Raw genomic sequence first — 15,128 nt, forward strand, 5'->3', positions numbered from 1 at the left:
ACTGGAAACAATCTTACGACTCAACTTTCGGCCTGGTCAACCACCCGCGTCGCTCGCGGCTCTCGAATCACATTACAGAACTCTCCAGGCAATTCAGAGCAAAGTCTGCGTGGACCTGACGGGGGAGACACCACTCTTGTTATTACATCGCAGTGTCCTCAAGATTTACCATGGAACTGTCTTAATTGCTCTTCACCGACCGTACCTCATCCCGTCAAAGCAAAGCTCAACAACTCCTCTCGAGCCAAGCAACATCCAATCGCTCGCGATGGATAGGTACACCACAGCCGCTTCGGCCATCACAAAGGCCGTCAACGACCTTGTACGCGCTGACCTACTCAACGTTTCACCCCCCACGCTCCCGACCTGCATCAATTCCGCCATCGGGGTACACCTTCATGAAGCGTGCCGTTCAGAGGGAATCGGTCGCCAGCTCGCGTTGCACAATGTGAACCTCCACATGCTTGTTCTTTCCCATCTCGGCAAGATTTACTGTTCCGCCGAGATACAGTATCGTTTCTTTCTCCAGATTATGAAGACGGCTGAGCCTCTTCCCTCGGCTCAAAGCAGAAGAACATCTCGTAGGGGAAGTTGTAGTCATGCAGGAACAGCAGCCGTAGGTCATCTGCAAGCCAGTGAGCCGCAGGATGCTGCTCGCGAAACAAGCGCCTATGACGTGGTCACTCCAGTGTCTACGCAACCGGCATCCAGGGACTATCAAGATGCAGTTCATGGCCAAAAACCCTGTAATAGCGAAGGAGATGCGCTCTTGGGGGATGCAAACATTGATCACGATTTTTTTCTGCCCTCTACTTTGTTCAATATTGACTCAACTCCCTTCTCCGAGGAGGAGATGGACTTTTATAAGCAATGGGGTCTGACAAATTTGTAGAAAAACATTCTAGACACTGTCATTAATATGTCTTTCGCCTCGGTACGTGGCCTGAATGATGAGCAATGCTCGTTCTAGTGATAGCTATATTGTCTAGAGAAACGATGCCTCGACTGTGAGATTTGAGAACATTGAGAAACTCCATCTCGTTGTCCTATCATCATTTCAAGTGTCCCATCTCCAGGTGTCTCTGGTACACGATAGTACACGCAACATGTTTGATTCTACCTCACAGCTTGGAAACAGGTTGAGCTGTGATGTGGTCCTCGCGACCCTCCAAGACTTGAGCATACAATCCCGAGAGCCGGTCTCGATACAAGTCTCCGACTTTCTTCCGCTGAAGTTTGAGAGTCGGTGTAAGGGTTTCGTTGCCTACCGAGAACGGGTCGATGGAGAGGTCAAAGTTCTTGACACGCTCGTAACTCGCAAACTTGTTCGCCTTGCCCACCGCCTCGAGATCCTGGAATACCCGAGCACGCACTGCAGCATCCCCACACGCTTCTCTGATGGCTGGCAAGTCCGACGATGAAACTACACGGCCGAGGACTTGGGATGCAAAAGGCGCAAAGAGCTCAGGGTCTACACCAAACATGCCGACGGTGAATGCCTGCAGACTGTCACCATGGACAAAGGCCTGGGCGATGTATCTGCAGCCAGATAGATAGATGCCCTCGAGACGCTCTGGCGATACGTACTCGCCCTGAGCGAGCTTGAGAAGGTTCTTGCGACGGTCGACAATGGTGAAGCGACCCATGTCGTCGATTGATGCGATATCGCCCGTGCGGAACCAACCGTCTTCGGTGAAGCTCTCGGCCGTTTGCTCCGGGTTCTTCAGATACTCTTTGAATAAGTTGGGCCCCCTCAGCAACAGTTCACCACGTGGACACGGGGCGTCTTCGATGGTGTAACCCATTTCAGGCACGGAGAGCAAGCAGGCCTCTGTCGACGGTACGAGACCTCCGCAGTGTCCCGTGCTGGCATCAGCCCGATTTTGTGCCAACGCACAAGCGTACGTCTCGGTCATACCGTAACCCTGGATCACGCTAGATCCACTCACGACACTCAAGAACTTGTGCAATGCTGGGTCCAGTGGCGCAGAACCGGTAATCATTGTATGTGCGCGGTCGAGGCCCAGTGTGGCCATGATCTGCCGGCCCCAGATCCTATCGTGAAGCGGGTGCTTGTTAGTAGGAGCTTCTGTGTCTTCGAGGTTCGCCAGTTTGGTTGCCACAATGTACCTGCTCACAGCCCCTCGGATCCCGGAAGCTTCGAGTGTAGCCGACTTGAGGATACCGCCGAATCGGTTGTAAATTCTTGGAACTGACGGGAAGATGGTCGGCCGGAGGGACTGCAGACCCTCTACAAGATTGGAAATGTCGCCGCTGAAATATCCCATCTTGGCCCCACTGAAAGCGCCGAGGTGTTCCAAAAGTCGGCCATAGACGTGGGCCAATGGTAAGTACGAGATCATGACATCGTTGCCCGGCAGTCCCGCATCAAGGATAGAGCCAACTGTCGCTGCGACCGAGCCCTTGTGTGTCAAGACGACGCCTTTGGGCGCCCCGGTAGTTCCCGAGGTGTAGTTGATGGTGGCTATATCATCCGGCTGTGGGGGCCGCAGTGACCTGGAAGAGGCTGCGCCCAATTGCTCAATTTCTTTCAGCGAGTAAATTTGAAGGTCCAGCTTGAGTGCTTCTGTAATAGATACCAACAGCCGGTTTCGCGACAGAGAGTCTTGGTTGTCTGAGCGGGGCTGAACATCGTCCAGTATCACCAGACACTTGAGCCCAGGCAAGTTCGGCTTCAGAGCGATCAGTGCTGGAACATGACTGACAGAAGTAACAACACAGGTCAACTCGGCGTGACGAATAATGTACTCTGATGCATCCGGGCCAAGCGTATCGTATAATGAGACACTGAAGAGTGATTGCGACATGCATGCGAGATCGACGATTGGCCATTCAGGTCGGTTTTCGCACCAAAGCCCTATACCAAACTGTGTTCCGATCTTACCGGCCCGCTCGTGTATTTCTACGAGGCCCTTTCCAATGTTGTTCCTGCGTTGCTGGACGGTCTTGAAACTCAGCCATTCCCAAGGAAGATGGCATCGCCGAACGGGGTCGTATGGTCGGCGGCCGAGATAGTCTGAGTTTGGATTGCTCTTCACAGTGGCCTCGAACATGTCGTGAGCAGTCAATATATCCGGGCCGATACCTTCCAGCATTCCATCCACAAATTGCCAATGTCTGTACACATTTGAGCGACCGGGTTGGTTTGTACCTGGGAGTGCGACCGAGTATGGCTGATGCTTTGGTCGCGTTTCCCTGAGATCGAGTATCCTTTGGACATGCGACGGGTATGACGTTGAAAACACCATGCTTGCTTCGAGGCGACGAGTGCAATTCTAAAGCTGGAGGATGGAGTGAGATTCAGACAACACCGAGGGATGTGGAGGGCTTGCCGAAGGGAGTATGCGGGAGCGGCGCAGATCGGCGGCATGAATAAATAGTAGGTAGACACGGAAGCACGGAAAAAGATACCCTTGGCGGATATGTGAGAACTCGGTTAGGTAAGGTGGACAACGGAACCATTCATCTGCCCCATGATGTTGCCAACTGGGAATTGCCTGTGCACGCCAGAAGAGGCAAAAGGACTTTTGTGCAAAGCCTCGGCTTGGGGAATCTACCGCTGCAGAATGCTGCCAATTGATTACCAAGTATTCGCTTGGATGTGTGACTCTGTTGAACCTCATGATTCGGCCATGGCCTACTTCATCCGGCCTCGGGCTTCTTTGCAAGCCAATACTCCAGGGCTTTCTTGTAATGTTGTGGTATCTGGGTGTATTGGTTCAGAATTTCGGACTGACTGGCTGCTTCATCAAGAAGGTAATCATACCTGCAAGCAGCCGGGTTCCTGATCTGCCAGTAACCAGAGCAGCTTTGGAGAGGGGTTTCGTCCCGTCGTGCTCGGCAGCAGCGCTCCATGGCCGCGATCCCTGGTAAGCTCAATCATTCGTTGTCCTGCCGAGGTTCGGCCCATTTTATTCAAGGCAGAGATCAGACTCGGCCGGTGGGTTGGATGCCGAGAGGGGCAGAATCGGTTCCCAAGTCCCCCACTGCCGGAGGCCTTGCCCGAATTTGAGCGGGGCGGCTGAGGGAACCGCGGCACCACGCAAAACTCAGCACTTGCTACGGATTGCTCCTATTTTGGCGAGCTTATACCATCTGGTTGGATGCCAAACCACCGCAGCCGGACATAAGTCGATTAATGTGCGAATCCCGACAAATGCGTAATTATTTCAAATATAACAGAGTACGCCACGAAACGGCGTTCGAGCGACAGCCACATCCAATGTGTGTTCTCAGTACTAGTGTAATTTCTAGGATAGTGGTATTGCCTATTAGGGCGAAGAATTATTTCTATGACCAATCATAGTTCGTAGTCAGGTATTCCACCAGTGCCGCCCCAACAAATATAAGAAAGCAGGCTAGTCATGGAGGGAATGCGAGAACTACGTGTTATGACATTTGGCAGAGTGCCTGAAAAGAACTGATACGCTTCCTTATTCATGAAAACTGGACGTAATTGTCTTCTTGTGTTTATTAATCTCGGGCTTATTGTTAAGTGAAAACGTCGGATTAGGAACCTTAGCTCGCCGCACTGATCACCTGGGAGGAAAGATATCATCCCCACTAAGACCCAGCTACTTTTTGGGGGGAGCTTGGCTGAGAGCCTCCCTGAAGCATCGCAGTCATGGATACTAGCTGATAAGTCAGGCGCTATATTTGGTTGAGTCTGCCTTGATAGATAGCTTCACCTTTCCCCCAAGGCTATTCTGCCATTCGAAGCGCTGTTCTCAATTACGCATCATATGCCATTCTGCCCCCCCAGCTGAATCCATTTCGGGTTGTATGATGTCTGTTTATCAAGGTGACTGTATTAGTTTCTCGGCATACTACAAGCGAACAACGTGCATACTGGCTATCAAGTTACATCTTGCTCGGCATTCTCATACCACCATCGAGTCTGATCACAGTCCCGTTGAGCATAATATTCTCAATCAGGTGTACGGCGACTGCTGCGAATTCGTCTGGCTGTCCTGCCCGCTTGGGGAACTCCATGGCAGACTCCAAGCTTGTCCGAACTTTACCACTCATGCGAGATGTCATGGCGCTTTCAAAAAGCGAAGGTGCAATAGTAGCAACCCGAATACCAAATCGGGCGAGGTCCCGGGTCATGGGTAGTGTCATTGCCGTGATTGCGCCCTTGGAGGCCGCGTATGACACCTGTCCCTTCTGACCGTCGAAAGCGGCTGATGAGGCAACCATGATGACGATTCCACGCTCTCCATCAGGTTCGACTGGCTCAACCTTGGCCAATTGGGCTACCGACTGTCGTACTAGATCAATTGTACCACGAAGGTTGACGTTCAGCACCCAATCGACCAAGTTGAGATCAAAAGGGGCACCGTGTTTGTCTAGGATCTGTCAAAAGTCGCGTCAGTACTCCATTCCTTGCAGTTGAGAAGGGCAACTCACAGTGGCAGGCCCGCCTACACCAGCAGCGGCAACGACACCTCCAAGCGGCATCTTGGTTGACGCACTCCATTGCGCAGCACCATTGACTGCTTCTGTAACAGTTTCGGTTGAAGTCACATCGCACAGGAAGAATCTCGTTTGCGAGCCCAACTTGTCCACAAGAACGGCACCGGCGTCTTGAGATATGTCCAAGACAGCCACATGCCCGCCTTTCTCGACGATGTGCTCTACGCAGGCCTGTCCCAGCCCGGATGCGCTGTGCCAGAGGTTAGTAATCGTAGTTCAGAACTCTGAGAAATGCCCTGTCATACCCGCCGGATACGATAAATGTTCTTCCCTCGATTCTCATTTCGTGAGGCTCAAGTACTAATATGAATCAGAAAGACACTGGTTAGCAGACCACAGCTATGCGCCAGGACTAAGAAGTGCACTGGAACTTATTATGCGTCTTCAGTGGTATAGATATGAACCGTTCGTATATCCGAACGTGTACCGACTAATCAAACGATGAAGCTGCAGGGGACCAAAAACAGCCGAGTGGCCTTGGACGCCTCGGCACCTGTGCCAAGTTGGCGAGCGGCCGCCGGCAACGGATCCATCCCACGTTGCCGTGCCTCGGTCACACAATAGGTCAGATAGAACAAATCGTTGGATATGTAAGTCATTGACCGCTAGGCGCAAAAGATTGTGCAAACACTCTCGACTTGCTGAGTTTCTCTCGCTCATGACCAGCAAAGGTGTCTCGAACTTCGTGCATCTTGAATGGGAATACGATGGAACAGGGTATCATATATAACATAGGAAACGTGGACATCAAGGAGCTGGTTACGAGCGTACTCTTGTAAGACTACATCAAGGGAGGAAAATGCTCTACCAACGGCCATATACAATATTCCACTAAGGCGTTATTTATTGCCGCAAAACAGAGAAAACGGATTACAGAAAATCATGCAACACATTTGAAGGTGGCTTTGAAATTCCTTCCTCTCTAAAACAGTCTATACTGGCCACCTCGGCTGCAAACATGTTCAGTCTAGTCCAGTCGTATAGCGAGCATGACTACAAAATCGCAGTGCCATTGACATGACTGCTAACCCCCTCTTGAAGCTATGTGAGTAAGATGCTCGCTCATGGAGGCAGAATATGATGCTTACGTGGACAGTTTGCTGGAGCGCTCGTGAAGAAGAATGTCCACTGGTTCGTTTCACGACATCGACGAGCCAATGTTTCTAGGTTGAGCATCTCACCCAAAGGCATCCCCCAAAGGGACAGGATATACTCGTGAAGGTGGTATTCTAACATTTTCAGTCAGCAAATCCCCAGCCGCAAGCACATACACTCCCTTGATTCGATGAATGGGGCAAGAAAAGCACAACTAACCCGCCTTGGTTGGCCAAGCTTCAAACGTGGGCGAGTCCCCAGCAACAGCAGCAAAGTAGCAGTCATGCAGCCAGTCAATTATGGACTCCTCTTGAGCCAGGCCGCCAAACTTGATTTCTTTGTGACCCCTAAGTCCCAGATGGGCGCGCTCGGCTGGGTTTTTGCTGTGATAAGCCTCGACCCACCCACTTCGAATAAAGAGGATGTCGCCAATCTCAATGTCGCCTCCTTGCGCCTTGGGCCGAATATCTATGCCCTGCGCTCGACCACATTCGAGCAGGTCCTGGTAAAATATGCTGCAAGTGTCGTATGGATCGAATTTCAACCCTTTGGCGTGCGCGTAAGAGCAGAAATCCAAAAGCACGCCACGGCCAGCGATGCCACGCTCAGCCCAGTGGTGAATTGAGCATTTCAGATTACTGGCCGGTCCCTCGATGTCTTGTCCCTTGGTCTGTTTTGACGGTGTATTCGATTAATACCATCACGTTTCATAGAGCAGGAGGTATATGGACGCCCTACATTGTTGTAAAATGTCCCGGAAGGCAAATGCGCAAACTGGTGTGCATTAGCATTTAAGAGGTGCCACACTCACGAGGGGGGTGGTACGTACATGTCTGAAGCCGTCCCATTGAGTGCCACTCTGGGTATTCATGTAGTAGTTGTCATCGTAACATAACCCTGGAATCAGAGTCTTGAGGTGGTGGACAAAGGGCTCTCGATTGAAGGCTGGCTGGCCTGGAACATCGAGAGGTAGGCTACCAGCGTGTTGAGATAAAGTTGTGCTGGTCGGATTCGAGAGTTCCGTACTTTACCGGTATGACCTCGCCACTTTTGATTGCTTTTGATGCAGCCAGCACGCGAGTAGGCGTGAGAAGGTTGAGGCGGCCGACCTGACGGCTGGTGAGCTTACGTACTTTTCTGCAAAGGGAATAATGACAGGCACATTATCTTCAGCGCCCCAAACCCAGGCAGCACCTTTTGGGGCTCCCGGAATGCTAGGCAGGTCTCGTCGGAGCGGAAAGGATATACTTTCGGGGTTCCAGGTCTCGGGCAGTTGAACACGCTCGGCATCTTGAGGGGGCGCCATGATTGAGAATTGTAGATTTCGAGCGACAAGACAGTGACGGGGAAAACATAAACCGAAAAAAAATATTTCAAAAATGTAGATCGCTGCTTGACAGGAAAAAGTAGTAAGTTATGAATTTACAAAGCATACCAGCCGTGATCCGGGGCCGGAACTATGACGGCACCAGCGCCTGTCCTTTCCCGGTGAGGGGTTGCCAGCCGCGGGGTGCATGGCCTGGCCCTAGTTATGGCGCTTGTTACCCCAGATCCCTGCACAATTTCGAGTCACTAGGGTTTCAGAAAATGATAGTGATGACTACAGAGGAGAAATTGTCTTTTTTCCCCTTTATTTGGCCCTTCAGAGACTAGTCGCACTAGGAGAGTTCTCCAATTGACCACAAGGATGAAATGGAGAGTTTGAAATAGGTCGCTCGACATGAACGAACCTGCATGCGCCGAGCCAATCGGCAGTCTCTGAGCGTGCCGAGCTTGAGAAAACTTGAGCTCGAGTAATCACCTTATTGGCATGTCGTAATGAGGAGGTAATGGGCCAAACTCTGAGCTCCTTGCTGTGCTATGCTTTTCGAAGACACAGCAGCTGTCTTTTTAAATAGGTTTTGCAAGCTTGTTTTCGATGCTGGATAGTCCCAGCAACCTTCTACGCGCAATATTTCCTTGTAGGCCAAGCAGTGATCTGCACCGGCTGAATATCTCGCCTGGGCAAGTCCTTGTTCATCGATAGCCCCTCTTGCGTCAAAATCAGCAGAAGTTGTAGCCAGCCAGTCGGCAGCAGCGTGTGGGTCTGGGGACGGTGCCGCGGTAAGTGGAGCTTGACCCCAGTTACCTACGTCGGGCTCGCTAGGAAAAGCATTTCCTGCTAATGGTGGTAGTATTGGTGTTATAAAAGGCGATGACTAGTGACAAGCAAATGCTGGAATAGTCTATACAAGCCCCGGATGGTGCAGAGGTTTGAAATCTTGCCGTACAAGGCATAACGCACTACTAGGAGACCCCATAGGTAACGCAAGTGAGTTTACACCTGTGATGGTGAACCTAAATTCAGATTAACTGAAGAGCCAACGACTCTCTAGACAACTCTCGCGTTCCTCCTTCTGCTGATGTCCGCTGTTTTGTTCCCGTCTGGATATCCCCATGCATCGACACCGCAAGTGCCCCATCTTCGCCACCAGCGATATCCATACGACACTCCCTTTTTGGCTGTCCAGTGATTACCTGGATTCCGTCGGACCCGAGGGCGGCCATGCAAGCCTGGATCGTGTCAGCCATCAACTACTCACACCTAAGTCGCTCGACCTTAGACTTACATCTCCCCTTATACTTCTTTGTCCGAAGGCGCTTCGTAAACTTTTGGCACTCGGCACAGTATCTCAAATCTCCCATGGACTCGCGGAGCCGTGCATATAGCGGGCACGTGGTACACGAGCAGTGCCTACACCACTGCCGCCGGCACATGGCGTGGTCGGTGGCATACGATCGACAGGGCGTCCAGTTTGAGCATCTTCGCGGGGGCTCGGCGTACTTGTAGACGTGGCGTTTTCTCCTATGCCAGTAATTGTCCTGGACAACCCCGATTGCTGAAGTGTCACCGCATTCGCACTTGATCGTTTCTGGGCGGTTTACTTGGTCGTAGGAGAGTAGCGAGGGTTTTGCTGGGATTAGTGGAAGCATCATGGCGCGAAGAGAGTGTGATGCAAGGGACATGCAGATGAGGTCGTTTTGCTGGCAGTGAGAGAGGATTTCAAGTTGAAGCTCGGGTGGGAGTTTGGTGAAGATGCCGAGTGAGAATTGTGCAAGTGGTTGAGAAGAGTTGACAGGGGGGCTTTTTCCGGACATGGTTCAAAAGACTAAGATGGTGTCAAAAAGTTCGAAGACCGGGAATATCAAAGAGATGGTAGCTTGAGAATATTTCAGATGCAAGTGCAAATTGATGAATGTTTTCTCGGAAAGCTCACAGAAAATGAGGTTCAATTTACAAGCTTTTGTATTTGACGATGGGCTACAATCAATCCTTGTCCTGGTAGCCGTTAGTGGGTGCTGCCTGTTCCCAAGCCAGCTGGCCCCACAAAATCTGCCTAAACATCACGACAGCACACGATGGACGGAAGCGCTAGAACAGGAAATAGGACGGCCAATACGTTTCGGCACGATCGTATTGCTCGGTGGTCATAAAATTACACTGCGAGTGTCTGTCAAAAGCCCCATAAGCCTAAGTACATGGGTATTGATACTCAGGCAGCATTATCCTCATCCACTTCTTTCGACCTCTGTTCCGCGATTTCCTCCCGTTTGCTGATGGCACCTTCAATCACATCAATATCTTCGAGCTCCTCATCAGATACGTCTTCATCGGATTCATCAATATCCTCATCCGAAACACCGGCAACTCTGATCAAATGGTTCATCAGACTAATGCGGTACCTGAGATCCAAGAGGTTCCAATTTGGAAGATCTTTTTGCGTCTTTGCAGTGATATCGAACTCGTGGCCATCACTAATTTCGCGCTGAGTCATTGAAGAAACGAGGCGAATTTCTTGAGGCTCGTCGTCGACGAGCTGGAAATCCCTCAGCAATTCATAGGGATCTTGCGCCAGATCGCTCCTCCATGCGCGTGGTTCGTGTTGCCTCTGCAGCAAATGCACGCGCAAGCGAATGAAGTGGTCGCTGCTCGGGCGGGTGCCTCTATCAATTGGCTGCAGTGCTAGCCGACCGTCGTCAAACATTCGATGCGGAATACGGTCCAGGCAGATCAGATTGGCGCAAGAGTCCAGGTCGACCATTCTGGGAGCATCAGTGAATCTTTGAGCTGTCCCCCGTCCGAAAACTTTTATTAGAGCGTGCACGCTCGTCACGACCATGCCCTTCTTCTCGATGGAGGCAAAAGGGTAGATCTGAGCAGCTTCACAATATCTGGTGCCCAGCAAAGGGCATGTCCCATTGTCCCGCTGCTTTGCCTATCGACAATTAGCTTACTACTCACCGAATTGAGAGAATGTTGCCTGGCTCACCATATGGACCGCTCGTTCATTCCTGTACTTCTCCTGATTGCCCGACGAACTTGGTAAACTAGATTGCGCAGACTGCTGTCGGCCTCCGGAGCCTGCCTTCCCAGGAGAATTCTGCACAGGTGATAAGAGCGGTCGTGGGCTATTGCTGCTCTTCATGGTAGTGCTTCCTGAACTGCGCGTTGCCGTTTCTCTTCGTGGAGACTTGGCACTTGGAGACGGCGCAGCGGAGTTCACCTCATCAGGGCCGGGAGTCTTGTCTTTAGTTCGATTTATGAGCGCGATGAATGGCACTCAATAGTCTGAGATATAGGACTTACAGAATGCAATAAGTTGTTGGACCGCTGCGCTGATTTGCATCAGAGACGGGCCAGCATCTTCCATGGACGACTCTTTCAGGGTATCCCTGAAGTTCTCAAGCTCGGATAAGTCGGTACTCATGCAAGCCGCCCAAAGGTAAGGCGTATGGAGGTCGTCGGATAAGGAACTGGTGGTGTCTCCGTCGAGATATGTCATGCGTTTGATTTCTTTCAAGATTTCCACCCGAGCCTCACAATTATTCAGGTAGAGCCTTCGTGTTACGGACGACCAGGGGGATCTATGGGGATCGTTCACCTCCTGGAGATGTTCGTCGCTCATTTCCTCTTGGTCGGAATATTTTATAATTCGCCCGAATCGCGAAACGCTGTGTATTTTCGTGCTTAAACTGAGCGATGTTCTCCCAGAGCTTGCGAGCCAGTGCCTGCCTGGGTAAGTCTGGGGTAGAGGAGAACACGATGGGCTAGAGTGGAGATTAAGGTTCTTCCAGTGTGGAGTGTCCTACAGACCCAACTAGTCCCGCCGGACGCCCTTCTTCAAGAGTTAAGATGCTACATGGAATTTTCAGTCGAGCAAAAAAACGAAGTTCGTTGGGCAGAATACTCGAAGGATGCAGCACGGCATCTGAAAGGGGTTGTTGAGAGCGAAAGTCAAAATCTCAAGTCAGTCATGACCACACAGATGACAGAAAGAGGTCAAGGAGAGTGAAACCTTTGCGAACACCTCATCAGACTTGGAATGCGCATGGGTGGAGACGGCTGTTGCGTACCTGCATGTGGATGAACAAGGTAGCATAATAGATGTCAGCTCTCTGTCAATTTGATAGGTTTATGTGACTTGTCGCCATGGCAGATCTCCAAACCAGCTATTTTCAGCCTATTATGGTTATACTTGATCTTATCGTGTCTTGCCTATACTGTACCTCATCTGGCCTTTAAGATTAACCCCATCGTGTGCTTGAAACGTGGATTGTATTTAAGACAAATTAATAGACGAGACGTCCCCATGTTAAGAGCTGTGAATGAAATAATATAAGCATTTACTTGAGAAATACAAATAGCATATACCATTCAGTATTAACACAAAGACGGCAAGGATAGCGATGATAGTAAGAGTACAGAGAAGCAAGATAAGAGTTTGGTAAAAACTACAAACTTAAACCCGAGTACTATTCCATTCTGCAAGATCAAGTTTGCTATGGGTTAAACCGTATGAATGGGTTGAGTAACATGTGTACATTACGCGGTTCATGGCCGAAAGTGGTCTTCAGCCCAACTGCGAACACGGTTAAAATTGCGGCATGTATGAGGTTCTTTCCAATCGGCCACAACCCTGCCAGCATCATCTGACCAGCTAAAAACCATGGGAGTCAGGTCACCGTGGCATTGAACAGTCTGCCTAAGATAGTCAAGGCAGTGGTCTAGCGCTGCAATTAGCCGCACTAGTTTTGAAGGTCAGGACAGAAGCATGGCTTACCGACGTGCATCCTATGAATTCTAGGGCTTTCCTCCTCCTTGTAGTAATCTGGATCCAGAGCCATCCTCACTTTGTTCTTCGACGTGTTAGTGATCACGGCAGACATATCACGGGCCTGAGGTACTTTACCACGCAATGGAGGGTATGCATCACATCTAGACTAGAAAAGTCTTAGTTCGTTGCTGAAAAGTCTACTCGTAAGAACGCGAAACTTACGCCACTTCATAGTTCCCATGGCTGTCTTTCCACGTGCGCCCAACCATGCTGGATGCTTCGCTCCCAACAAGGTTCATGTATTGGCCTGAACTTGGTCAGTGTGATTCGAGGTTGGACTCCCTTGGTCAGTAACCTTTTAGCAGACTCTTCCATGCTGCATCAATCTCTGGCGATGGAGGCCCGACGTATTGAGGCTGTCCTTCAATCACCTCACGATACAAGGTCCCATTCTTGTAGAAGTGAAGGCCGCCAGTGAAACGTACTGTTTCACTGGCAAGTACACCTTTGATTGGTTCTATGTAAATTTTCATGTGAGCTCGTTGTCTTCCTTTCGCTTGAGAACACTGCCTGGCATACCTAATTCGGTAGGAAAGCCTTTGAGAAAGCCGCTGTCGATGCGAGCGCCTGCTAGCCGAGTGTGAAGCACAAACAAGGCAATGACCAGTACAGGGAAAATGGCAAATAATATCAAAGAAATAAAGTAGTAAGATCTAGAAACCGATACAATAGGGGAGGGGGGCCTCCTTCGCAAAGGTAGCTGGTCTTCACTACACTCGGAGCTCTCTTCTACAGACACATACTGCGTCGACTTGTCTGCCTTGAAGAAGTTCATAGTGACTCAAGTTTGTGTTGGAGAACAGGGGAGTTACGGGTGGCCATCTGGCTCATCAAAGGGAGGTTCTGGTCTTGGGGATTAATGAACCCCGACAGCAACGGCCACGGGGTGCCCTACGACTAATGTGTCATCCAATGGCAAGAAAGATCATCCAATCCTTGACCACAATACCGGCAAAAGAATGCCGTTCAAATGCAAATTGCTAGAGAAACAACTCAAAGTAGACACTATTTCGAAAACGGGTTCGCCGAACGCCCGCAGATGTCGTTGGGCTTTTCCGTCTCTGGCTGGCGACTCAGTCCGGGGTGGAGCAGTTCGGGTGCAAATGACGACTCCCTCCCGTTGAAGCTTTGACTGTCAAAAGTCAAAACATGGGACCAACACAGACTCAATGGCAGAGCTGTGTTGATCTTGACATCGTCGCGTTGACTCTGTTCGGCACTCGACTTCGGTCCTCGGACAGGAGTCCATCGCCGATCGGATTCCTCCAAGGTCATAATCTACTTCAACGGCGGAACGGCGGAATTTTCTCAACTATAGACTATGAATCTTGTATACGGCGCATTTATGCGCTGATTTTCTTCGTCGGGAGACGTAATCAAAGTCTAAAACCCCATGTCATGAAGTACGGTGGTAGATGACTTTTTCATCTTCCGAGCCGTGCAAGAGTCACGAGATGTCATAGAAATTCAGCAAATGAGTCTCACGGCCAAGTAGAGTCAAGTCGGGTAGATGCAATGCCCCCGGACCCAAATGCCAAAGGTCGCCTCATCGTATCACCGTAGTAGACAGTCTCAAAGCCTTGTTCTCACATCGCCTTTGCAAAGGATTTTCAAAAACATCACTTACGCGTCTGACTTCATTCTCATCATTTCAACGACACCATGTCTTACGATAGTGAGGATAGCACCCGCCCCATGCTCACCGAGGATGAGCAAGAAAAGGGAACTCCTCTTTTTCCCTCACCAGAGCTTCAGCGCCGTTATCAACGCGAGGTTCTCTCCAAGCTCCTCATCGGTCTAGCCTTGAGCATCATCTTTGCCTTCTCCGTCACCTGGGTCTTCCAGTCCATCGTCCCGCCTTCCCGCACCAACGCTCAGGGTATTATAGAGAACCCCTGTGGCAACTCGTCTAGCGATGCCCAAGCACTTGGTTGCCACTTTGACGTGCTCTCATTCTGCTGGGTGCCGGAGGAGTGCTTCGACCGTGAGCTGACGGACAAGTTCCGCAACGCCGGGCCGTGGGTGTTCTACACCGACCAGAACAAGACGGCGTCCGTGACTGAGGAGCAGTTCGGCTCTGACACCCAGCCCGTCTACCTTACCAACAGGCTTCACAAAACGCACTGCGCATACAACATTCTTCGGTTCCACAAGGCGTTGACTGAGAATCGCATGGTTCACCGCGAAGACGTCTTGACGCACACGCAACACTGTACTCAGGTTCTGACGAGGATCAATGAGCCGGATGACATTGAGGTCAGGGCAAAGATCCAGTACCCTGACTGTGGGCACTTTTCGAAATTGTTTCCGGGAAAGGCGAAGGATGGTGTGGCTGGTCATGACCATGGACACTCCCACATGGGATGAGACCAGGGATTGTAC

General features: G+C 50.7%; 7 protein-coding genes across 7 annotated transcripts; 1 reads left to right on the forward strand and 6 right to left on the reverse strand.

The window, feature by feature from the left end:
• Positions 1-1,121: 1,121 nt before the first annotated feature.
• HER10_EVM0012313 (AMP-binding enzyme) lies at positions 1,122-3,269 on the reverse strand (the record flags this gene model as incomplete). The annotated part of the gene is made up of 1 exon (XM_035481710.1): positions 1,122-3,269. One exon carries the CDS (start codon positions 3,267-3,269, stop codon positions 1,122-1,124), a length of 2,148 nt encoding a protein of 715 aa, XP_035336653.1.
• Positions 3,270-4,881: 1,612 nt separating this feature from the next.
• Positions 4,882-5,779, reverse strand: HER10_EVM0003522 (3-hydroxyacyl-dehydrogenase; the record flags this gene model as incomplete). Its single annotated transcript, XM_035473196.1, has 3 exons — positions 4,882-5,376; positions 5,431-5,686; positions 5,742-5,779. 3 exons carry the CDS (start codon positions 5,777-5,779, stop codon positions 4,882-4,884), a joined length of 789 nt encoding a protein of 262 aa, XP_035335842.1.
• Positions 5,780-6,558: 779 nt separating this feature from the next.
• HER10_EVM0000645 (uncharacterized protein) lies at positions 6,559-7,897 on the reverse strand (the record flags this gene model as incomplete). The annotated part of the gene is made up of 7 exons (XM_035470417.1): positions 6,559-6,725; positions 6,811-7,093; positions 7,187-7,261; positions 7,330-7,365; positions 7,421-7,565; positions 7,618-7,700; positions 7,754-7,897. The coding sequence occupies 7 exons, from the start codon at positions 7,895-7,897 to the stop codon at positions 6,559-6,561; spliced, it is 933 nt and encodes a 310-aa protein (XP_035335579.1).
• A 2,227-nt stretch (positions 7,898-10,124) lies between these two features.
• On the reverse strand, positions 10,125-11,537 carry HER10_EVM0011393 (uncharacterized protein; the record flags this gene model as incomplete). The annotated part of the gene is made up of 3 exons (XM_035480826.1): positions 10,125-10,847; positions 10,902-11,109; positions 11,215-11,537. The coding sequence occupies 3 exons, from the start codon at positions 11,535-11,537 to the stop codon at positions 10,125-10,127; spliced, it is 1,254 nt and encodes a 417-aa protein (XP_035336571.1).
• Positions 11,538-12,463: 926 nt separating this feature from the next.
• Positions 12,464-12,985, reverse strand: HER10_EVM0006972 (uncharacterized protein; the record flags this gene model as incomplete). The annotated part of the gene is made up of 4 exons (XM_035476540.1): positions 12,464-12,636; positions 12,693-12,768; positions 12,822-12,852; positions 12,909-12,985. 4 exons carry the CDS (start codon positions 12,983-12,985, stop codon positions 12,464-12,466), a joined length of 357 nt encoding a protein of 118 aa, XP_035336176.1.
• A 48-nt stretch (positions 12,986-13,033) lies between these two features.
• HER10_EVM0004201 (uncharacterized protein) lies at positions 13,034-13,521 on the reverse strand (the record flags this gene model as incomplete). The annotated part of the gene is made up of 2 exons (XM_035473853.1): positions 13,034-13,203; positions 13,266-13,521. The coding sequence occupies 2 exons, from the start codon at positions 13,519-13,521 to the stop codon at positions 13,034-13,036; spliced, it is 426 nt and encodes a 141-aa protein (XP_035335914.1).
• Positions 13,522-14,408: 887 nt separating this feature from the next.
• Positions 14,409-15,113, forward strand: HER10_EVM0001370 (uncharacterized protein; the record flags this gene model as incomplete). The annotated part of the gene is made up of 1 exon (XM_035471120.1): positions 14,409-15,113. The coding sequence occupies one exon, from the start codon at positions 14,409-14,411 to the stop codon at positions 15,111-15,113; it is 705 nt and encodes a 234-aa protein (XP_035335648.1).
• Positions 15,114-15,128: the final 15 nt, after the last annotated feature.

This window comes from Colletotrichum scovillei (assembly GCF_011075155.1).
Source record: "Colletotrichum scovillei strain TJNH1 chromosome Unknown Contig00003, whole genome shotgun sequence".
Taxonomy (NCBI): Eukaryota; Fungi; Ascomycota; class Sordariomycetes; order Glomerellales; family Glomerellaceae; genus Colletotrichum; species Colletotrichum scovillei.